Source organism: Pimephales promelas, chromosome 24 (genome assembly GCF_988280905.1).
Source record: "Pimephales promelas chromosome 24, fPimPro1.hap1.1, whole genome shotgun sequence".
NCBI lineage: Eukaryota > Metazoa > Chordata > Actinopteri > Cypriniformes > Leuciscidae > Pimephales > Pimephales promelas.
In genome coordinates, this window is record NC_142792.1 from 20,338,497 (window position 1) to 20,363,906 (window position 25,410).

The 25,410-nt window shown below is 40.9% G+C and overlaps 1 protein-coding gene across 2 annotated transcripts in view; it reads left to right on the forward strand.

Annotated features, from left to right (window-relative positions):
* Positions 1 to 25,410, forward strand: part of ptprb (protein tyrosine phosphatase receptor type b) — a 75,756-nt gene that overhangs the window by 22,886 nt on the left and 27,460 nt on the right. For both annotated transcript variants that reach the window (XM_089127114.1, XM_089127113.1), the window contains exons 7-15: positions 892 to 1,158; positions 7,502 to 7,762; positions 9,544 to 9,807; positions 9,991 to 10,254; positions 18,082 to 18,345; positions 18,451 to 18,720; positions 20,159 to 20,422; positions 21,513 to 21,761; positions 22,207 to 22,476. In XM_089127114.1, coding sequence (XP_088983240.1) covers positions 892 to 1,158; positions 7,502 to 7,762; positions 9,544 to 9,807; positions 9,991 to 10,254; positions 18,082 to 18,345; positions 18,451 to 18,720; positions 20,159 to 20,422; positions 21,513 to 21,761; positions 22,207 to 22,476 — 2,373 coding nt within the window. The remainder of the gene's footprint in view (positions 1 to 891; positions 1,159 to 7,501; positions 7,763 to 9,543; positions 9,808 to 9,990; positions 10,255 to 18,081; positions 18,346 to 18,450; positions 18,721 to 20,158; positions 20,423 to 21,512; positions 21,762 to 22,206; positions 22,477 to 25,410) is intronic.

Below are 25,410 nucleotides of genomic sequence, written 5' to 3' on the forward strand. Positions count from 1 at the left end.
GCTCAGCTTTGAAATTACAAACTAAACTAAAAAATCTGGGGGTAATATTTGACGCCAATTTAACATTTGACCATCATGTTCGTAACACAGTCAAAACATCATTTTTTCATCTCAGAAACATTGCCAAATTACGTTCTTTGTTGACATTCTCTGTGGCTGAAAAGTTAATCAATACTTTTGTTTTTTCAAGAATTGATTATTGTAATGCTTTGCTGGCTGGGGTTTCTAAAGCTACCCTAAGTAAATTACAGTTGGTTCAAAATTCGGCTGCTAGAATTCTGACTGGGACCAGTGCAAGGGAACACATTACACCAATCCTGGAAAAATTGCACTGGCTTCCAGTCAGTTTTCGTATTGATTTTAAAATTCTCATGCTCAGTTATAAGGCCCTGAATAACTTGGCCCCTCAATATTTGCGTGAGCTCTTAACCCCCTACTCTCCTACACGTGCTTTGCGATCTTCTGAAGCTGGTCTTTTAACCGTCCAAACAACACGGCTAAAAACTATGGGTGATCGGGCTTTTTCTTCTTTAGCTCCAAAATTGTGGAATTCCCTGCCCTCTGAGATTAGAAATGCAGAATCACTTAGAGTTTTTAAATCCTCCCTTAAAACGTACTTTTTTAGGGTGGCTTTTATGTGACTGTGTGATCACTGTGATTGTTATTTTATTTGCCTTTTATTTTATTGCTTGTTTAGTTCTTATTGCCTAGACTGTTGTGTCTGTCTAATTCCATTATTTTTTATGTAAAGTGCTTTGAGATACTACTTTTAAAGGCACTATATAAAATAAAGTTTTATTATTATTATTATTTTATTAACAGTGTTTTTATATTATTAAAGGAAATGTTATATTTAAAGAATCTAATTGTAATTAAATTGTGTGTTCTCAGTACCTTTAAAGGTGAATCACCTGAAGCTAAGTAACAATGGAAAAACAGACAGTCTGAATGCAAGCTGGGAGAAACCACTTGGGGATCTGGATTTGTACCACTTGCTGCTGTTACGGGTCGAACAGATGGTGCACAACATTTCTGTTTCAGCAATCACAACCTCCACCCTGCTCCCATTCCTCAGACCTGGTGCTTTACACAAGTTAATGGTTACCACTGTCAGCGGATCACAGACCTCCAAGCTAGCTGAGGCTGAATGCCGTACAGGTACAATTCCATGTGAAAGTATTTTAAAAACAGCTAAAACGGATTGAAATAAACATTACTCAAAATAATGCATTGTTTAAAAGTGTACAAAAAACAAGTATACTCTATCCATTGTTAAAATGCACTCTCTTGTTGAGCTGGTCGGTTTTTGATGCCTATTCTACACTATATTGAGATTCAAATGCATTCCATAAAATTTTTTTAATTAGTTGTGTATTATTAAAAATAATTATTTCCACATTATATACGGCAATCCTTTTTTTATGTGTTAACCCATTTAACAAAAACGTCTCAGATTACGCATGTAACCCTGGGTCGAGACGCTGTGGGAAAGCCTCTGCGTGATTGTGCTGTGAAGCACGTGTATAATTAGTCCAATGGTGTGACGTCATAGACCAGGACACTACTATAAAACACACCTGAAAACAGACAGCCCTATCTTCTGTTAGGTCGAAACAAGTCGATCACAGGCATGCAGGTAGTGTGGCCTCTTCAGGGAACCAGGGTTACATATGTAACCTGCCCTTTCGCCTTTCAAGGAAAGTCGAGCTGCGTCAAGATGCTGTGGGAACGCTATACCCACAACGTCATAATAGCAAATTCTGTTCTGTGTGTGAAATCATTGCACACACTAAGAAGCAAGCATCCTAGACCTTGGGGTGAAGCATCGATCCAAATCGTAAAAACTAACAAATGCATAAGGCAAGGACCAGCCTGCCGCAACCCAGATGTCATGAAGGTCAGGAAAACCCTAATTATAAAGCCTTTGAGGCAGCCATACTCCTGGTAGAATGGGCCCTGACAGCCAAAGATGAAGGCTGACCAGCCACTTCATAAGCAAGTGAGATGCCTTGACTACCCACTTGCTCATCTTCTGCTTGGTAACCTTTTCTTGATGACTCGAAACAGACGAACAGTTGATTCGATTTACACCACAGGGCAGCTCTATGTACGTTGGCATCCAAAGCCTGCACAGGGAACAGCAGATTAAGTTTTTCCTGATGTATTAAAAGGTGGGGGACAGAAAGCCTGCAGCACTATCGGGCCCGCAACATTAGTCGGACTTTAGGAATATAACCCGGCCTAGGGTGAAGAAAGCCTTTCACCATACCAGGTGCAAATTCTAAGCATGAAGGAGCAACCGACAAGGCTTGCAAATCTCCAATTCTCTTAACAGAAGAAATAGCAAGTTGAAATAAAGATTTTAGTGGAAGGAACTTTTCTGAAACCTCTTCAATTGGGTCAAAGGGAGCAAAATCTAGGCCAAATCCTAAGCCGGTTCTCTAGTGCACAGTGCAGGCCTGAGCCTCAAGGTGCCATGAAGAAAATGAGACATGAAAGGATATTTCCCCAATGATGCACCACTCAGAGGAGAGTGGTAAGCAGATATAGCCACCACATTCACCTTTAAGATGGAAGGAGAGAAGCGTTCTTGTAGATAATTGATTACTATACCAACAGGGCAGTTAAGAGGTTAAGAGGCAGTTAAGTGTCCTCCGCAACCTGCAGAGTATAGTTTCCATTTCAGTGCATACAGTCTTCTCGTGTATGGTCTCCACGACCTCGGTTGAGAGACCTGATTCTATGAGCTGGTACCCCTCAGGGGCCAAGCCCACAGTTTCCACAACTCCGGGTGAGGGTTATTAATCGTGCCCCCTGCATGGGACAGTAGGTCCCTCCTGATTGAAATCTCCATTGGAGAGTCATCAAGAAGAGACACCAGGTCTGAGAATCAAATTCGGGTCGGCCAGTACGGGGCAACTAGAAACAGACGGGCCCCGTCCCAGCAAACCCCTCTCCTTCGCATCCATCGTTTGTGTTACGTAACGATAAGAAGCCCCCAGAACCGTGCCTTGGGTGAGGAACCAAGGTATCTTCCATATGACTAAGGCATGTAGGCATCGCCGCGTAACCTTGATCATTTGAAATTGATGGTCCTTGGTCCTGAGCCACCACTGCAGGGGTCTCATGTACAGGAGACCAAAAGTTATTACATTGGACACAGCTGCCATGAGAACCAACAGTCTCTGAAACTGTTTCACAATTTTACCCCATTTACCCCATCTTTCGTGACAAACCAGTCTTCGGACTGAATCTGTGACACGATCTTTTTGAGTGTAAGCATCTTGAGCTTGAGTTTCTGAACCCTGCGTTTTAATTGGCACAGATCTAGAATAGGAGGCAACCCCCCCATCCTTCTTTGGAACAATGAAGTAACGGTTGTAAAACCCTGACTCCCTGCTGTTTTTGTAGAAGAGACAGTACTTCAAACTCCCTAACCAGAGCCTGCTCAGGGTCACCACCATGGTGAGGACCCCAAGAAATCTGACTGTTCTATGATCCTCCTCAGAGGATCGTTGAGATGTGCAGGCACCTCAATGCCCTGAAGCGGCGAACCGGCAGGGAGCTACCAAACTGACTGCTTTATGGTCCTCTCCAGAGGGAACCACCCTCAGAAGTCTGATGGCCTTGGCGTCAGGACTTTGTTGTCAAAGCGTTTTGCTAATCTATACATAATTTATCAATTGCACGAGCCACAACCTCCATAAGCTCCTCATCAGCAGGAGTATGAGATGACGAATTCTCAAAATCCCCTGCATCAATGCTGACAACATCGAGTCTCTCAGAACTGGATAATCGCAGCACTGGTGCCTCAGCCCAGGTAGAAGAAACCACAGCGCGTGCTTCTCACTGAGATAAGGCACTGGATCTGGCAGGTGAAGGCTGAGAGAGGGCTGGGCCTGTCTCGAACCCAGCTGTCAGATCCATTTGCAAGCCCCAAGTTGTGCAGCAGCATGACCCGTACCCTGGGGGGCGAACACCAAACTGTCCTACTCCTCGCTTCTCGCAATGCTCACAGTCAGCCCCCTCGAGAACTGACTGGGCTTGTGTTTTGTTTATATGAGTTATTTCAGAATATGCAACGTGTATTATGTAAAATAAATTGCTAATGCAGATTTTAAAACCAATATATAAAAATATTTTGATACATTTTATTTACTTATATTTCCTCACCAGTGGAGATTTCTTTAAGACTGCAAGGGAAGCCCAGCTTCCCCTATAATGTCAAACAAATAATGATCAAATGTGTACTATTGTGTTAACATTTTAATGAGTAAAAATGCGTTAGAACACGGTAATCTCGAAGACGAGTTCGTTCAGAATAAGCAACAAATAGCAGGTCGGCTGACTTGATCTCCTTCTCATGCAGCGCCTCCTGTAGCCCGTCACAGTGCATGCGTTTTCCTATGGCATTTCCCCGTTGAAGCTCGGCGTCCATTGACTTCAATGGGGCTGCTTTGAACAGTTTTTTTCAGTGCTGTTAAAGTAGACGGTCATTGGATAAATGCTGCGATTATGTCCCGCCCACGGACGCCGGGCGTCTCTGGGGTTAATAGGGAAGTGGGCTGGCCTGGCGTCCGCGTGATGATTGGAGGATTGCATCTCCTTTTGATTGACAGTGATTTCACCCAATAAAAAAATCGCTGACGCGGAAGCTAGTTTAAAGACTTCGTGCTCAGTCTCGTCGCGAATTTTGTGTGTATTTTACTCGAAAGACGAACTACTGTAACATATTTCTTAGTATTTGCAATTTTCATCAGATATTTCACAGTTCAACCTAATTACCACATTTCTTCCGTCGATGTCAGGTGTCTTGTTACATGTGCGGGCGTGGTGTTTGAATCACGGCACATCTGTCTAGTTTGGTTTCACTTTTGTGTTGGGATTCGGACATGCATTCTCCGCGTGTTTGTTTTCGGTTGTGAGTGCACAGGATGACCTTATGTTATGGTCGTACTCATGCGTAACGTTAGCGTTCTGTCTTGTCGTGTTCGCTCTGTTCAGTGTGTTGTGTATTGTGTAGCACATGGTTTGTGTTTACATCGGCCGCGTGCTTTCATGTCATGTTTTGTCTTGTGCTGTGTAGCTTGTGTTTTAAACTAGCTGTGTGCTTTCATGTTGTCATGTTCTGTGTGAACACGTGTCTTATGAGTGTTCTCATCGTTCTTCAGGTCTCATTTTGTGTGAGCACAATTGCTTTTTAATTTGTTTTATTGGTCATGTGTTTTTGTCATGTTTGGTATGAGCACATGGCTTGTGCTTGTCATGTGTTTGTTGTGCCATATGTGCTTTCCTGTCATTGTGACTCCCATCTTGTTTCCTGATTATTAGTTATTTTGCCCCACCTGTCCTCCCTCGTTACCTGCCTTTTTTGCTCCCAATTTATTCCCCTTGTTTTTTTTTGTTGTTTTTATCAATAAAATAAAGCCCATCGAGTCCTCGCTCTTTTCACCATCCCCACACCTGACAGTCGAGTTTAAAAAAAAAGAAGAAAAAAGAAGAGCTTCCCCTCTTTGAAAGACCAGCAGCCGCCACTGTTCCTCACATATTCTTGACCATATTTTTCCACTAACTATTTTCCCACATTAAATTCACAACAACGTCTCCGCAAAACTATTCACAGTTAAATACAAAGGGGATTTGTGGAATTTCAGGAAGCTCTGCATAAAAGGAGCAGGTCATTTTAAACACATCCTGCTGGGCTCAAATGCTCTTTCTATTTCCAGCCAGTGTTTAATGAACTCTTGTGAAGTGACCCAAACAATGGAAGACAGTTGCACAATCTGCAGCAGCTAGACACAATATACACCTCATGAAAAAATTCTGTAAAAACATTTCAGTTTATTCAACATGTAATTATCACATGTACACTCGCTTTACCTGAGTTGGTCTTGAAAGTTTCCTGCGCATTTAGATTTTGAGTTTACTTGGAGATGCTTAGCTGCAGTCTGTTTGAGTTTGCAGTATGGATTAAAGTTCATGTTGACTGTTTATTGAAAAGTAACCTGATAGGTTACTCATTGTTTTGAGTAACCTGTCACTGGTTTTGATTAGATCGATCCAAGCCTATGTTATTTAAGTTTTCCAAAGTCTGTTTTAATACTTACCCGTTTACTCACCTCAAACTACTTGGGCCCTATCATACACCTGGCGCCGGGCACAATGCATGTGTTTTTTGCGAGTTTCAGCCCAACACAGTTATGTTTTGAATTGTCCTGCGCTAAAAAAAAGCAAATGCTATGTGTGCCCATGGGTTTGCTGAGCTGAAAACCAGGTGTGTTCAATTGCATTGTTGGAGTGTTGCTATTTTGAAGAAACTGAAGTAGACTTTGCCATTGACCAACTGAAACCTGTTCTAAAGTCAATGGTGCAGTATTTTGTTTTTGTCATTTAATGGGCACATTAGTAAATGTACGCCTATAGGTGGGTACACAACATGCGTACACATGCGTAAAATGATTACAATGTAAAAGATTATTATTGTGTAATTAAAGATATGGTGGGATCTGGCTTGTCCCCTAGATAGTCTACCTGCACACGAGAAGATTAATTTCCTCTCTGGAAAAGTGTTCAGTCTTTCCCCTTGCAAATTCCATCATGTAAATAGCAAATCCACCATGGCGCGAACGCAACTGGCTTTTACAGCGAATGGGGGATGAGACTTATTGGTTTCTTGCACGTTACTTCCAAAAGAGACCCATTGCTCATTAAGAGAATAGGGACAACCCTGCTGTGCGTGCCGACCATTTTTCCCGTCATTAAATTAGCGGATTCGTGGATTCGTACACTAAGTGCACTTGCGCCGTGTGCTTTAGACCATGCGCTTAGATCGTTATAGGGCCCCTTGCCTGTTTCTTGTTAAATAAACTCCCGCACCTTGGGTCATCGTTTCATTGTGTTATGTTAGGGCGACATATACAGACGAGGCGATACTAGCGTTGCTCCGTTTCTGTTCTTTTTATTAAAAACTGCGCAACAGCTAGCACAACATGAATGCACTCGGTGTATTGACTCACTCTGTTTACATAACCCAGATAGCAAACTGACATTGAATCAACGAGGAAATATGACATCGAAACAACGTTGATCTGACATTGTTTTGCTCATCGAATTAACGTTGAACCAACGTCAGACGCGTCATTCTTTCAAAACTAACGGAAAATCAACTTGAAATCAACGCGTTGTTTCAACGTTATGAAAGCAAACCAATTTTCGATTTTCATTTAGCTTTGAAGAATGCCGCGTCTGACGTTGGTTCAACGTTAATTCGATGAGCAAAATCAACGTTGTTTCAATGTCATGAGAGACGTCATTTCCACGTTGATTCAATGTCAGTTTGCTGTCTGGGAATTTACCTTATTAGCTATGCATGTCACAAGCAGGTATACATCGTTTTATATATTACTATAGTATAAATAACCTAGGCAGATCTGACAGTGAGCTGACTATAAGTTTATTTCGCTAAATGTATATATATTAATTATCTCTCTGTGGTTTTCAGTGCCCGCTGCTGTTTCTGACATCGCCGTCACTAACAGTGGTCCAGACTTTTTGAATGTGTCGTGGAAGGCAGCAGAAGGAGATGTGGACAATTACATGGTGGTGTTAAAGGACAAGGAAACGATCATACACACACACTCTGCATCTAAAGCAACAACAGAGTGTGTGTTCAGAAGCCTGGTTTCCGGCCGACTGTACACCATCTCCATCACCACACACAGCGGCAGTTACAGGAACCAAACGTTTATACAGGAGAGAACACGTAAGATATCATTGTTATCTAACCCGATCTCATGAATTGCGTCTCTACAGCAAGCATTGTATTTATTGTGCAATTTAAAAATGTGAATATTAGTTTTAAAACCCTTTGGGTAGGATTAGTGGTGTGGGGTACATGCGTATTACATGCCATAAAGTGCATATCATATGCACGTAAAAACTAATTTTTGCATATAAATGGCAAGATAAATACAATGCGTGCAGTAGAGACGCATTTCATGAGATCAGGCTGAGTTGTCAGTTCTTAAAGGGTAATTCCACCGGTGGAGACATGAATATGTATGGAAAGTGTGTCATATACTGTATGTAGTAGAATAGTATCATAAATTTATAATTTGTGTCCTTCTTGGCTGATAAAAGGCAGAAAATGACTTTTTAGTGCTTGTGGATTGTAGACAACAATCCCCATAGTGCATTGCAATGCTCAGCTCCGCAGGCCACTCCCACTACTCCGCCCATCAATGTAGACTAGAGTTGAGCTCCACTCTACCCTATCGCCTGGAAATCATTTCGCACAATAAAATCAGATAAAGCGTGCTAATATAATATGACGGCATAAGACCGTCAAGGCGGCGCCCTCGCCATCAATCAATGGATTGGCGTGATTCTATATGGGCTTCAGACAATCGGCACACTTGCTCTGACGCGTAATTTTACACTTGAAATGCAGCCAAACATTGGAGCGTTTTGTCTTCGGCATCTTCAATAATCCCCTCGCTATCAGACCAGTCAACAGACAGGTCATTTATTGTCACGCGTAGCTGCAGTAAAATAGCTCACAAAGACGAATAACTCAAAAGGAAAAAGTCATTAATATAATCCACAGATGAACACAGAAGAAGCTCAAGGGAAACCACAACCCCGTTTTACATACAGTAGACGACACGGAACACAGAACTAAGAAAACCTTTGAGGGGTTAAATACACTCAGATCATTAAATTAACACACAACACTTGGGGAACTCAATTAATGACTATAGCAACTGATTAAGCTTGTCACAAAGAAAACAGTGAGGACCGAACAGAAACTCAAAAGTAAACTAAACGGAACATAACCCTGACAGTTAAAAAATGTCCTAAGTAGCCTCATCACGTACTTAAGGACAATACCAGACAGAGAGAAGTCAGGAAATTATGGTTTCCTGTCCTCCCTGCTCCTAACAATCATAATATTTACATTGCACATAACATTTTGCATTGTATTTAATGTCAAAGTCTGAGTCTGGTTAATCTTTTAGGAGGTTTCGGTTAAGATTTTTTAGATTTATTTATTTTAATTAACAACTTTAATGTTAACCAGAGTGTAGTGCTGCAGATTTATTCGTAAGAAGCTTGAATAAGTAATTTGATTAAGAATTGAGTAAAATTAATTTTCTACATGTACTTAATATATCACGGTAGTATATCACGGTATATTCCCAGAAACAGCAGATGTAAATTAGCTGTTAGCTATCTCATTACTGCAATTATTAGCTGCAGTTACTCTTAATTGTGCATTGTCCCTGTGAAAATAAATAAATAAATAAAGTAAACAATAAATTAAGTAAAGTGAGGGTTTCGTTTTGGGTTAGTTACATGTGATTATGCATAATTTACTGTTATTACTATAGAAAGTAGGCTACATCTAGTAATGTGTAACTACATCACCTTAAAATAGTTGTGTTACCCATTTAATTATCAAAAATTAATTCATATTTACATTGTTTATGGTATAATAATTTTTGAAAATATGAAAATAATGAAATTGCATTTTTACTCTTTCAGGGCCATCCATGGTCCAGAACCCCACCGCCATCCACTCAGCCAGAGATGACTTTCTGAAGGTTTACTGGAATCATGCCTCCGGGGATTATGACTATTATGAAGTGGCGATCGAGTATAACAGCACACGTCTTCAAACTCAGAAGCTCAATAAGACACAAAGCGAGTGTCTGTTCAGTGATTTGGTTCCAGGACGTCTCTACACCGTAACCATCAGCACTTGGAGTGGGCAGTACAACTCTACAATCTCTATACATGGACGAACATGTGAGTATCTCTTCACCATATTATAAGGAAACAAGCATTGATGTTGTTGCAACCTCTCATTAAAAATCTATAATATTACTGATCACAAATCACTGTCATGTCAACAACACCACTTAACTTTTGAATCAATGTGATCAGTGGACTACAATGAAATGAATCTTATTTCACTCTTGTGTTCTTCAGTCCCGGGTGCTGTGGGTAATTTGTCCCTGATGGAGCGTGGAAGCAGTTTTTTGAGGGTGAACTGGACGTCTGCTCCAGGAGATGTCGATAATTATGAGGTTCAGATTCTCTTCAATGACACGCAGGTGTCACCAGCTGTGAATCTGAACAGCACAGTTAGGGAACACGTGTTCTCTATGCTCACACCAGGCCGGCTTTACAAGATGGTGCTGTCTACTCACAGCGGGTCATACCAGCGTGCCGAGATCCTTGAGGGCCGCACAGGTACTGCAAGATTTTTCATTATCATGTAGCTACAACTGCTTGAATGTAATCTCAAAATGTAAAAAAAAGAAAAAAAAAAAATCAAAAAAAGGTTAGATATAAAATTTTCCATAAAGAAATGAAGAATATTTGTTTTGAATTTGCATTGTTGCACTGCCTTAAATTGTGTTTCTGTAATACAGTAATACTGTGTTTTCGTTGTTTTTAGGGCCCGAGCACTAACAGTGCGAGGACCCTATTGAAACTGTTAGGATTATTTTTAGGGCCCGAGCACTAACAGTGCGAGGACCCTATTGAAACTGTTAGGATTATTTATTTATTTATTTATTTATTTTTTTTTATTTTTTCTGCAAAGTAAGTGCCATTTTTGGGGCCGCAACATGCTCAAAAACTCACCAAATTTTGCACGCATGTCAGGACTGGTGAAAAATTTCGTATTTTGTGGGTTTCGCAGATGGGCGGGGCAAAATGGCACGCTAGCGCCACCTAGAAAATTGGAAAAAATTAGCCCCTCGTCCACGTTCAACCTACATGCACGAAATTTGGTGGGGACGTGTATCATATCAAGACGCACAAAAAAGCCTCAAGAACCCATACCCTAAACTCGACAGGAGGTCCGCCATTTTGAATTTGGCGGCCATTTTTGGACGATTTACAGACTCCGTACTTTAACGAACTCCTCCTAGGGATTTAGTCGGATCGACTTCAAATTTCTGCTGTGCCTTCTAAAGGCATTGACGATGTAAAGTTGTGCTATCTGCGCGTTTTCGTCGATGGGCGTGTCCGTGGCGTCGAAGATTCGCCATGAAACAGGAAGTTGTAGTAACTTGGCTGTAAATGCCCAGATCTGCACTAAATTTTACACATTTGACAAGAGTCACGCCCTGAACAAATCTACATGCCGACATTCACCCACAGTCATAGCGCCACCTGCTGGCAACAGGAAGTGACCTTTAACGAAGCAGCCCCCGCCGCTTGTTTGACCGACATGTACGAAATTTCTGTGGTACATCTACCATGACCAGACGCACAAAAAAGCCTCAAGAACCCATACCCTAAACTCGACAGGAAGTCCGCCATTTTGAATTCGGCGACCGATTTGGGACGATTTACACACTCCGTACTTTAACGAACTCCTCCTAGGGATTTAGTCGGATCAACTTCAAATTTCTGCTGTACCTTCTAAAGGCATTGACGATGTAAAGTTGTGCTATCTGCGCGTTTTCGTCGATGGGCGTGTCCGTGGCGTCGATGACTCGCCATGAAACAGGAAGTTGTAGTAACTTGGCTGTAAATGCCCAGATCTACACGAAATTTTACACATTTGACAAGAGTCCCGCCCTGAACAAATCTACATGCCGACATTCACCCACATTCATAGCGCCACCTAGTGGCAAGAGGAAGTGACATTTAACGAAGCAGCCCCCGTCGCATGTTTGACCGACATGTACGAAATTTCTGTGGTACATCTACCATGTCCAGACGCACAGAAAAGTCTCTTGGAGCGATGCCCTAAACTCAACAGGAAGTCAGCCATTTCTAATTTTACCGCCATTTTTGGATGATTTACTCATTACGTACTTTAACTAACTCCTCCTAGGGCTTTTGTCGGATCGCCTTCAAATTTCTGCTGTGCCTTCTAAAGGCATTGACGATGAAAAGTTGTGCTATCTGCGCGTTTTCGTCGATGGGCGTGTCCGTGGCGTCGATGATTCGCCATGAAACAGGAAGTTGTAGTAACTTGGCTGTAAATGCCCAGATCTGCACGAAATTTAACACATTTGACAAGAGTCCCGCCCTGATCAAATCTACATGCCGACATTCACCCACAGTCATAGCGCCACCTGCTGGCAACAGGAAGTGGCCTTTAACGAAGCAGCGTGGCAAATGCACAGCCGCACTGGCTGAGCTGCAGAAAATGAAACGCGGCCGCCTCAGACCCCGACGTGCTACAGGTGCGAGGGCCCGCCCATCGCTGCTTGCAGCTTTAATTTTTTTTTCTTTTTTTTTTTTTTTTCTGCAAAGTAAGCGCCATTTTCGGGGCCGCAACATGCTCAAAAACTCACCAAATTTGGCACGCATGTCAGGACTGGTGAAAAATTTCGTATTTTGTGGGTTTCGCGGATGGGCGGGGCAAAATGGCACGCTAGCGCCACCTAGAAAATTGGAAAAAATTAGCCCCTCGTCCACGTTCAACCTACATGCACGAAATTTGGTGGGGACGTGTATCATATCAAGACGCACAAAAAAGCCTCAAGAACCCATACCCTAAACTCGACAGGAGGTCCGCCATTTTGAATTTGGCGCCCATTTTTGGACGATTTACAGACTCCGTACTTTAACGAACTCCTCCTAGGGATTTAGTCGGATTGACTTAAAATTTCTGCTGTGCCTTCTAAAGGCATTGACGATGTAAAGTTGTGCTATCTGCGCGTTTTCGTCGATGGGCGTGTCCGTGGCGTTGAAGATTTGCCATGAAACAGGAAGTTGTAGTAACTTGGCTGTAAATGCCCAGATCTGCACGAAATTTGACACATTTGACAAGAGTCCCGCCCTAAACAAATCTACATGCCGACATTCACCCACAGTCATAGCGCCACCTGCTGGCAACAGGAATTGGCCTTTAACGAAGCAGCCCCCGCCGCTTGTTTGACCTACATGTACGAAATTTCTGTGGTACATCTACCATGACCAGACGCACAAAAAAGCCTCAAGAACCCATACCCTGAACTCGACAGGAAGTCCGACATTTTGAATTTGGCGACCGATTTGGGACGATTTACACACTCCGTACTTTAACGAACTCCTCCTAGGGATTTAGTGGGATCAACTTCAAATTTCTGCTGTACTTTCTAAAGGCATTGACGATGTAAAGTTGTGCTATCTGCGCGTTTTCGTCGATGGGTGTGACCGTGGCGTCGATGATTCGCCATGAAACAGGAAGTTGTAGTAACTTGGCTGTAAATGCTCAGATCTGCACGAAATTTTACACATTTGACAAGAGTCCCGCCCTGAACAAATCTACATGCCGATATTCACCCACAGTCATAGCGCCATCTGCTGGCAACAGGAAGTGACCTTTAATGAACCAGCCCCCGCCGCTTGTTTGACCGACATGTACGAAATTTCTGTGGTGCATCTACCATGACCAGACGCACAAAAAAGCCTCAAGAACCCATACCCTAAACTCGACAGGAAGTCCGCCATTTTGAATTTGGCCACCCATTTGGGAAGATTTACACACTCCGTACTTTAACCCTCATGTGGTGTTCAAAACCCTATAACACTTGTGGTGTTCCCGGTCAAAAATGACCGGCCCATAAAAAATAACTTATAAATCACTCATTATACCATATTTTCACCCAATCTTGGATTCAATCTTTTTGTCAACTTGTTCTCTTTCAATTAGGACTGGTTTTATATTTCTGTTTGCATCTGATTAATCGTGAGCCTCATTTATTTGAGAGTAGGCATCTCATTTTTTGAGTAAAAAAAATAATAATTTATGAGTAAATTTGGAAATATGAATTTTTTTGGATAAAAATGGCTACTGTTCATCACACTAGTCTACTTTAATGTTTCACCAGAAATTTTGTTTTGAAACTTTTGTTTTGTAAAAAATATGGAACATAGTCACACTTGTGGTGTTCCCGGTCAAAAATGACCGGCCCATAAAAAATAACTTATAAATCACTCATTATACCATATTTTCACCCAATCTTGGATTCAATCTTTTTGTCAACTTGTTCTCTTTCAATTAGGACTGGTTTTATATTTATGTTTGCATCTGATTAATCGTGGGCCTCGTTTGTCTGAGAGTAGGCATCTCATTTTTTGAGTAAAAAATAAATAATTTATAAGTAAATTTGGAAATATGAAAAAAAAAATTGAAAAAAATGGCTACTGTTCATCACACTAGTCTACTCTAATATTTTACCAGGAATTTTGTTTTGAAACTTTTGTTTTGTAAAAAATATGGAACATAGTCACACTTGTGGTGTTCCCGGTCAAAAATGACCGGCCTATAAAAAATAGCTTATAAATCACTCATTATACCATATTTTCGCCCAATCTTGGATTCAATCTTTTTGTCAACTTGTTCTCTTTCAATTAGGACTGGTTTTACATTTCTGTTTGCATCTGATTAATCGTGGGCCTCATTTATTTGAGAGTAGGCATGGTAAAAAATGGTCACAATGGGCGACCATTGAAAGTGAATGGGAGAGACTGAAAATAACAGAACAATTTAGTTTTCAGGAGCATGTTCATTATTTTCATGTACACATATGAGCATGTGTGCTTGCAAACATCGAGCCCTTGGACCTGTGCATGTATCGATACATTTATACGCTACCCAGACACACACACACACACACACGTTAAAACACACAAGCTTTTTTGAGTATTACACACATTCTTTTCCAGAGAGAAATGATCCTCCCCACTATTTTCTGAGTCAAAAATCTGATGAATAACATCATGTGCAGAGAGCTGCTTTGCCATTGTGCTGCCACAAATGAATGACAAGCAAGGTGCTGTGAGGCATTTATATATGCCTGTGCTATCACATGATGTATATTTGTAAATATTGTCTAGTTCTGTGTGAGAACCACTGTCTATGGTGAGAACCTCACAGTTCCAAAACAAAATGTCATAATATTTTTTCTGGAAGCTGTGATGAAACAAGAACATGAAAGAAAGATTATTTTGAAGCCGGATCACTGCAGTCACGGCCAGTTTGTGTGTGTGTGTGTGTGTGTGTGGTAATGTCAGATGGATAAATGTATATTAGATGCAGGTTAGGGTAGAATCAAATTTCTCTCTGTGGAAAAGAATGTGTGTAATACTCAAAGTTTGTGTGTTTTAACGTGTGTGTGTGTGTGTGTCTGGGTAGCGTGTAAATGTATCGATACATGCACAGGTCCAAGGGCTCGATGTTTGCAAGCACACATGCTCATATGTGTACATGAAAATAATGAACATGCTCCTGAAAACTAAATTGTTCTGTTATTTTCAGTCTCTCCCATTCACTTTCAATTGTCACCCATTGTGACCATTTTTTACCATGCCTACTCTCAAATAAATGAGGCCCACGATTAATCAGATGCAAACAGAAATGTAAAACCAGTCCTAATTGAAAGAGAACAAGTTGACAAAAAGATTGAATCCAAGATTGGGTGAAAATATGGTATAATGAGTGATTTATAAGCTATTTTTTATAGGCCGGTCATTTTTGACCGGGAACACCACAAGTGTGACTATGTTCCATATTTTTTACAAAACAAAAGTTTCAAAACAAAATTCCTGGTAAATCATTAGAGTAGACTAGAGTGATGAACAGTAACCATTTTTTTCAACAAAAAAAAATCATATTTCCAAATTTATTCATAAATTATTTATTTTTTACTCAAAAAATGAGATGCCTACTCTCGGATAAATGAGGCCCACGATTAATCAGATGCAAACAGAAATATAAAACCAGTCCTAATTGAAAGAGAACAAGTTGACAAAAAGATTGAATCCAAGATTGGGTGAAAATATGGTATAATGAGTGATTTATAAGTTATTTTGTATAGACCGGTCATTTTTGACCGGGAACACCACAAGTGTAACAAGGTAACAGAACTCCCACAAAAAAATACGAAAATGTTCAAAAAACAAATGAGATATAGTTATACCGCTTGGGAACAAAGTCACTATGTTTCAGTCCAAAGCGATAACATTAACTAGTATTTTCAGGAAAAAGAAAATCTTCTCCGGGTCAAATTGACCCGAACACCACATGAGGGTTAACGAACTCCTCCTAGGGATTTAGTCAGATCAACTTCAAATTTCTGCTGTGCCTTCTAAAGGCATTTACGATGTGAAGTTGTGCTCTCTGCGCGTTTTCATCGATGGGCATGTCCGTGGCGTCGATGATTCGCCATGAAACAGGAAGTTGTAGTAACTTGGCTGCAAATGCCCAGATCTGAATGAAATTTGACACATTTGACAAGAGTCCCGCCCTGAAAAAATCTACATGCCCGCATTCAGCCTAAGTCATAGCGCCACCTGCTGGCAACAGAAAGTGACCTTTAACGAAGCAGCGAACCAAATTCACAGCCGCATCGGCTGAGCCACAGAATATGCAACGCGGCTGCCTCACACCCCAACGCGCTACAGGTGCGAGGGCCCGCCCATCGCTGCTTGCAGCTTTAATTTTTTTTTTTCTTTTTTCTTTTTTCTGCAAAGTAAGCGCCATTTTCGGGGCCGCAACATGCTCAAAAACTCACCAAATTTGGCACGCATGTCAGGACTGGTGAAAAATGTCGTATTTTGTGGGTTTCGCGGATGGGTGTGGCAAAATGGCACGCTAGCGCCACCTAGAAAATTGGAAAAAATTAGCCCCTCGTCCACGTGCAACGAAATGCACGAAATTTGGTGGGGACGTGTATCATATCAAGACGCACAAAAAAGCCTCAAGAACCCATACCATAAACTCGACAGGAAGTCCGTCATTTTGAATTTGGCGGCCATTTTTGGACGATTTACACACTCCGTACTTTAACGAACTCCTCCTAGGGATTTAGTCGGATCGACTTCAAATTTCTGCAGTGCCTTCTAAAGGCATTGACGATGTAAAGTTGTGCTATCTGCGCGTTTTCGTCGATGGGCGTGTCCGTGGCGTCGATGATTCGCCATGAAACAGGAAGTTGTAGTAACTTGGCTGTAAATGCCCAGATCTGCACGAAATTTAACACATTTGACAAGAGTCACGCCCTGAACAAATCTACATGCTGACATTCACCCACAGTCATAGCGCCACCTGCTGGCAACAGGAAGTGACCTTAAACGAAGCAGCCCACGCCGCTTGTTTGACCAACATGTACGAAACTTCTGTGGTACATCTACTATGACCAGACGCACAAAAAAGCCTCTTGGAGCGATGCCCTAAACTTGACAGGAAGTCCACCATTTTGAATTTGGAGGCCATTTTGGGACGATTTACACACTCCGTACTTTAACGAACTCCTCCTAGGGATTTAGTCGGATCAACTTCAAATTTCTGCTGTACCTTCTAAAGGCATTGACGATGTAAAGTTGTGCTATCTGTGCATTTTCGTCGATGGGCGTGTCCGTGGCGTCGATGATTCGCCATGAAACAGGAAGTTGTAGTAACTTGGCTGTAAATGCCCAGATCTGCACGAAATTTAACACATTTGACAAGAGTCCCGCCCTGAACAAATCTACATGCCGACATTCACCCACAGTCATAGCGCCACCTAGTGGCAACAGGAAGTGACCTTTAATGAAGCGTAGCAAATTCACAGCCGCACCGGCTGAGCTCCAGAATTTGCAATGCGGCCGCCTCACACCCCGACGCGCTACAAGTGCGAGGGCCCGCCCATCGCTGCTTGCAGCTTTAATTTATTTTTATAATTCTTATAAATAATAACAATTGTCCATTTTTATTTCGTTGTGACTTTAAATGTCCCATTACCTTTGAAGTGTGAAACATTACTTTTTATTATTTTGTAGTTTCTTTATAAAAAATATCTTTTTTTTTTACTTAAAAGTGGAGCAAATTTTTTTTTTGTGAGATTCAGAATTAAATATAGTACTTTTAATTATGATGTTAAATATTATAGCATTGCATTTAGCATTGGTTATATGTGATTTTTCACATAATTAAAAAAAAAAATCACAGATTTTACACATTATATACACTCAATTAGGTGTTGAACCTGATAGGATTTGAGTCATCAACATACATTATTATCATCTTCACCACAGTTGTATATCCTTTGTGTAACAGCTGCATTGTTTTTTCCCCATCATTCCACCCAGTGCCTAGTCAGGTCCAAAGTGTCCGTCTGAGCGCCGGCACCGTAGACCGCAGTCTCAGAGCTTCTTGGTCTTCTGGTGATGGAGACATGGACTTCTACTTAGTGTCTCTGTTTCAGGAGACACATGTCAAGGACACCAAACAAGTCCCTAAACACATCACACAGACAGAATTTCACAACCTAGAACCTGGTCAACTTTATTCAGTTACTGTGCAGTCGGTCAGTGGAACTCAGACGAACAACAGCACAACTAGTGGAAGAACCGGTGAGAAGCACACATATTAATGGTGGTTTACATTTCAGGACAAGAACTTTTAGTGGAAAGACAACACTTCATGAATTTGATTCATTGCGTGTGCGTGTGTTTCAGACCCCTCCACAGTCACCGGCCTGTGGGCAGATAATGAACTGAGTACACACAGTCTGTTGGTGAGCTGGACGTCACCTGTGGGTATTTATGATGGATACAGTCTCCAGTTACTAGATGACAGTGACAGAGTGATTGCCAATGCCTCTGTGCTCAACGCTAACAACAGCTACCTGTTTGAGAATTTAACGCCAGGAAGGTGGTACAAAGCACACGTTCAGACAATCAGTGGCACTGCCAAAAGCAAGGACGTCACCACTAAGGGACAAACACGTAAGGCACCTTTTGTGTGTTTAAAATAACATCAAATTAAAATGTAATTAATTTTTATTTGCTTTAGTAGTAGTAATATTTTCACTCTTAGTAAGTATGCAAATGAAAAAATAAATAGTATTATGAAAGGTAGCTACTGCAAATTAAAAGGTTGAATAGATTAAACACATATTATCTGTAGTAAAAAGGATGCTTTGCGATCAACATAATTGAAAAAATGCTGATATATATAAAAACGTGCATTTTTGATGTTGTGATATTAGTACCACAAGTTTAGAGAATGTATCACTTGCTTGTGAAAACCTGTTCCTATTGTGCATATTTTACCACTGCACATGGTTTTTTATCCGTATGTTTTTTTTGTTGCACTGTAAGATGCTATGTCTTTGCAATGTGAAAATGTAATAACTTGCGCCAAGTTAATTCCACAGATAAAACCAAACACTTGCATTTGAAGCACTGATAATAAAATTCTTAGCGCCAGATTTACTAACAGCTTGTGCCAGATCTTTTGGCGTTAAAAAAATAATAATAATGTCAGGATTTACTAAAGACAGCTCTAAAAAGGCGTGGACAGAGTAATTTTTGTGGCTGGCCTTATTACAAATGTATCTGTCGAAGTTACCCTTTCAGATGCACAATTTGTGGGAGGAGAGTATATAAATGAGCCACGCAAGGTGATTTACTAAGGTTTGCGCTAGTCAACTTGCATAAATACATAAAAAATAGTAAAAATTTTTTTCATTTTAAATCCTAGAAACACTTATATAAACTGAAGTGTAGTGAAATGCATTATGTGTTTTTAAAGGGTAACTAAAGCCCTGGTCAGAGCCTGACTGGCAATATTTGAAAAATGCTGAAAAAGTGGGCAGACCCCAGCGGAGATAGAGGGGACGAAATAGATGCTAAAACACTCTATCCTGATCGTTTTCAATACTCGCAATTCCAACTCCTGACTCCCTAAAGTGGTTTTGGCGAAACAACCTGGTTTTATACTGCCAAGGGCGTAGCTTGCATGGTGAGCTGAAACCTGCATACGTCACGAAGTGCGGAACATCCAATAGGAAAAATTCAACTGCAGTAGCCACCGTTCAACCTCAAGAGGGCAGCACTAAGATGTTTTTACACCATATATTGTAGAAATAAAACACTTTATTCACAAATGTCAAAAAAGTTACTTGAATCAATGACTGGTATTAATTAAGATCCATTCTTACAGATCATTAACTAAAAAAAGTTGGTTTAGTGTTTAGTTATTCTTTAAAGATTGAGTCTTACATGACAGCAACGGTAATCTAAATGTAACTTAGATAAATTGAATAATATTCAAATACACACATACATATAAATACAAACAAACACAGAAAAAAAGATAAAAGTCTTTATCGATCAATGATGACAAGACAGTTTACAAAACCTGTTCTCCAAATCTCCTCAGGTCCAGCAGCAGTGACCGGACTACACATATGTTCCAACACAAGCAGCGAGCTTTCATTCTGCTGGGGTGCAGCAGAGGGCCGAGTGGACGGGTATGATCTTGATCTGTACAATCTGGACAAGACCGTACAGTCTCACGTGAAACTGGGAAAAGATGCTCTGAACTGGTCCTTCACAAACCTGTTGCCAGGAATGCTGTATACGATGACGATCTTCAGCAGGAGTGGGATGCTGAGCAGTCAGTCATCAATATGGGCACGTACAGGTGAATACTGAAGCTATTCTCAATATTAAGGAATTAGGAATGTTTCCTAGTTAAAATGCTTCACAGCATTTCCCTGCTCTCCGCAAAAAAACACTCTGTCACTCTTCATAGGTTTTAGAAACTTTATTAAGAATCAATACTTGGCCCATGGATTTTTTAGTGACTTTTCTACCTTCAATATAGCACAAGTTTAGCACTTCAGTCAGTAGTTATAATGCAAAAGAATAATAAAAAAAAAAACTTAAACTGTTGCTAAATGTGTGCTAACATATGTATAAAAACGTCTCGTGAAATTGATGCTTATGGGAATGCCACTGCAGGAACCCGTGTCTGAAGTATGTGTCTAAACGTGCCAATCTGATGTATGGACATCAAGTCAAGTCAAGTCACCTTCATTTATATAGCACTTTTTACAATACAATACAGATTGTATCAAAGCAGCTTCACAGTGATAATCACTTGATTTAAAAAACACATATCATGTACAGTTTTTAATGTATTAATATTTAGTAAAACACATATGTGACATGGTTTTAACTTCATTCAGGAGATTTGCTTACAGATGACTTTAATCGCAATGGTGTGTGTAACCATAGTGACAAAACGACCAACTTTCGGATCCTGCACTTAAGCTTATAATTTCATTTTTAAAAATATAACTATGTATTTAAAAGTTGCAGAAAGGATTCATTTGGAGATTTCGAAATCAGCAGAGATAGGCAGGCAATGCAAAACAAAATCTTACAAGTTATTGCTTAGCTCAACAACACTAGTCTGTTTTTTTCCCCTCCGGTCTCGACTTGGTCTCGGTCTTGGTCTCGATACCCCCTGGTCTTGGTAGTGTCTTGGCCTCGGTTTAGGCGGTCTTGACTACAAGTCTAGTGTCAACAACACGGCTTCAAGTTCCACTCGAAAGCGAACTTATTATTTTTCAATTACAAACAAACTAAGATCCTAACTAAACTAACTAAAACTAAACTGAAATAAAAAATATAACAACTTTTTTTTTACTAGTTTACCAATTTTAAAAACTGGAAATGGCCTTTGTTTAAATGTTTGACAAAGCTTATTTGTTTGTTTGTTTCCCCAGCCCCTGCCTCAGTCATAGACTTGCATGTTGAGAATCAGGGTCAAATGGACAGTCTTCTTCTGAGCTGGACACGTGGCCCTGGAGCACTTACCAGATATTCAGTCTCTGTTGATGGCTTTGAGCAGCTTTTGGGTCCAGAGAGCACTCAGGTGGTCTTCCACGGACTAGTGGCTGGTCGACTTTATCCTGCTAAGATTCAGACCTGGAGTGAAAATCTGACCAACACTACGACTGCAGTAGGTCGCACAGGTCAGTGCTGCTGCAAGTCAGAAAGCCTCAAATTAACGTTTCACATTATCACTTATCTAATGCAATAGTGATGGGCTGAAATTGGCTATTGCATTTGATAAGTGATAATGTCTCTTTAGATTTTTTTTTTTAAATATTACTTGATTTAAAACAGTATGCAACCATTTATTCTGTACTGAAAAACCTCCTCTATTCTCCACTGCAACTCTCCTTTTTTGTGATTAATAACTTAAACTTGGATCTGATGCTCCCTTAAAAACTTGAAATATAGTAACCAAGTCATATTAATGAAACTTTTATCACGTAATCATGCTTATACTGATTTGTGACCTTTTTGGAGCTCAGCAAGACTTAGCTTTCGTCAAATAAAGCAGCTTGGAAATTTTGCTAAAACCAAAGCACAAGCACTTATGAAAGCTAAATTTCTCCTATTATATCAAAACAGTTCCTGCACCACCATCATCAATGTCCGTCAGCAGCTCAACCAGCTCAGTGGAGATAAAGTGGCATGTCCCATATACAGGAGACTATGATGATTTTGAAGTGACGTGGTTTCCCCAGGACACACTTCAGGTTACTGGTAATCATTCCACTCAGCGTATCTTGGAAGGACTTCATCCAGGGCGGCTCTATAATATCAGCCTTCGGACTGTCAGTGGGATGACAGACAGTCCTGTGACCTACAGCAGTCCTGTTTACCACACTGTCAGAACCCGTGAGTGTTTATCCAGTTTAATATCATACAGTATTTAAATAATGGGAACTTTAGCCTAAGGGAAAGACACAGGTTTCCGTCTTAGGAGCAGCCGTGGAGAATATAAACATATGGGATCCCCGTAGGGTCACACATATGGAACCCAGCCCAGATCCGGCTCTCAAGGATACAGCGAATAGGGGCCTGGTACCGGACGTTCCGCCATGTCTGGGTCGAGGGGTTTTGGAGGACTCAACAGGTTTTTCACTCTGGAGTAATAAGGGTGCACAGTATGGTGCAGCAAGCTGACAGAGACGGGCCTCTCGGTGCTTCTACCTGTTTAGGGTGAGAACACAGGAGGAGACCGGCTCTTGCGTAGGCTATAGTATCTAGCGAACATGTTAGGTGTCGCCCAGCCCATAGCTCTACAGATATCTGTTAGAGAGGCGCCACGAGTCAGCGCCCAGGAGGATGCTCCACCTCTCGTGGAGTGTGCATGCAACCTGAGCGGGCAGGTTTTGTCTTGAGCTTGGTAAGCCAAGGCGATGGGATCCACTATCCAGTGGGCCATCCTCTGCTTGAGAAGCCAGGGCTGGGTCTGCCTCCTCCAAGGGCAGCACTTGCAGGTTCGCTACCTGGTCTTTAAAGGGAGTGGTCGGAACCTTGGGCACAAAGCCAGGCCAGGGTCTTAACCCTTTCACGCGTACGATCACACCGGTGTGATCAGTCTTGGCTGGTCCCTGGAGCGTACGATCACACTTGTGTGATTAGAACGGTCAGTGCATCACGTCAGCAACTGCTAAATTCAAACTTGCTCTCGCGCGTTGGCTGGCGCTGAGACAGAGACAGATGCACTCAGTGCTGTAATATCACAACTATTGAGTGTTTTCAACCACATAACATTTATTTTAGGTTTCAGACATTTAAATACACTATAGCTAGTGCAGTATAGCTAATACATTTATGAATATTATTAATAAACAAGGAAAAATTACATAAAAGCAGGTCATCATTCATTCCGCGCTCTGTTGTGGTTGTGCTGTGTCACGTGACAAGCAGTGTTGGGCAAGTTACTTTTAAAAAGTAATTAGTTACAGTTACTAGTTACTTCTTCCAAAAAGTAACTAAATTAGTAACTCAGTTACAAATTTTAAAAAGTAATTAGTTACTTAAGAAAGTAACTATTGTGTTACTTTCAAGTAAAATTACATTTTAAATGCTCAAATGTGACCCCACCTCTACCCCTATTTAACGGAACTTAAAACACACGTGCATGTTCAATTATTTATGAAAAATCTGAATTTTATAATGAAATGGACACTTAATACAATACATTAACAGAAACATGAAACATTGTACACACATCTAAAAAAATGTTGCTGTGGGACAAAGTGAGAATAGCCTCCAATCAAATGCCATGTATGTAGATAGTATGTTTATATAGTGGATCAATGCAAATAACACAATAGATGTTTTGGAACTTTTGATATTTATTGCCCCTCAACAGGCCACAACTGGGCAAAATTAAATTAAGTTTGTTAAGCTGTTGAGTTATATGTTGTCATTAACTATATTATTTTATGTTTCTTACTGTTATTTTGTTTTTACTTTATGCTATTGACTGTTACTAAAAATGTGCAAGAGTTCATTGTGCGCATGTGTGAACAAATGGGGACTTTTATTTTGACTCAACTTGTGTTCCTTCCACTGTCTATGGTTCCTTCCTTGAGATGAATGTCGTGCTGCTGCTCCTCGCTCACTGATGTTATGGCAGCGCATTGAGATGAAAACTAACAAATAAATAACACTGAGAAATTGTATCTGGATTGTTCTTTAGAGGATGGATGATCGCAACATATTGTGTATGGACATGACAGACGGAAATGAAAACTTAACATGAGCAATACCATTTAGAGAAGGCTACTTTTGGATTATTTGGGCACGTCGGCATACCTGTCTCTCGTTGACTATTCAAGTAATCAATTAGATTACTCATTACTGGAAAAAGTAATGCCGTTATTTTCATCACTGGAGACTCTAATTGGCTTACAGTGACAGGCTTGTGTTATTCCTTGTGTGTCCTGTCCTGTCCGACTATGCGTTATGATGGGTCGTTCGCAATTCATGAGCGTTAGCCGATATGATGATGGGTCGTTCGCAGAGGAGCTTAATAAGTGATGATGGATCGACTCGTTCGCGAATGAGCTTTTGATAGGTCGTTCGCGAATGAGCCGACTCTTTTATTTGAACGTCGGGACATGGCTCGCATATCTGAAGAGCCGACTCTATTTTTACAAATTTAGCCTATGGAAATTAAATAATTATGTAATAAAAATTGAAATATTATAGTCAAAGTCATTTAAAGAGCCGTTTGTGAGCCAAAAGAGCCGACTCTTTTCAGAGCTGAGTCAAAAGAGCCGAATGCTCACTACTATGCGTGCTTTAGAACACCCGCCCAACTCTACCTCTAATTGGCTTACAGTGACAGTTTTCTCTACCTCAGCCAATCGTCAGCATCTATGCGCTTGTCTCGTGGTCCATGGAAGAACAGTAAAAAAGTGTGCCTCTCGCTCAGAGATCTAGTTGGTCTGATGAAAAAAAAAAACAGCTTTATCAGTCGTTATAGTAACGGGAGGCATTTTTGGCAGTAACGGTAACGGCGTTGTTAAGATGAGAAGAGTAATCAATTAGATTACTCATTACTGGAAAAAGTAATGCCGTTATTTTCATCACTGGTGACAAGCAATGACGTATCACCATGGAAACATTAAAGTGGCAAGTTCTAAATAACGTCGCCTTGAAAAACTCACGCTGGGGGGTCAGTTAGAATATTTTAAACTTACGTGTGAAAGGGTTAATACCACACGGTTGTCACCCGGCCCGAACTCTAGGCACGATTCGTCGACCGAAAATGCAAGCAGGTCTCCTACCCTCTTGAAAGAAGCTTTAAGTCTA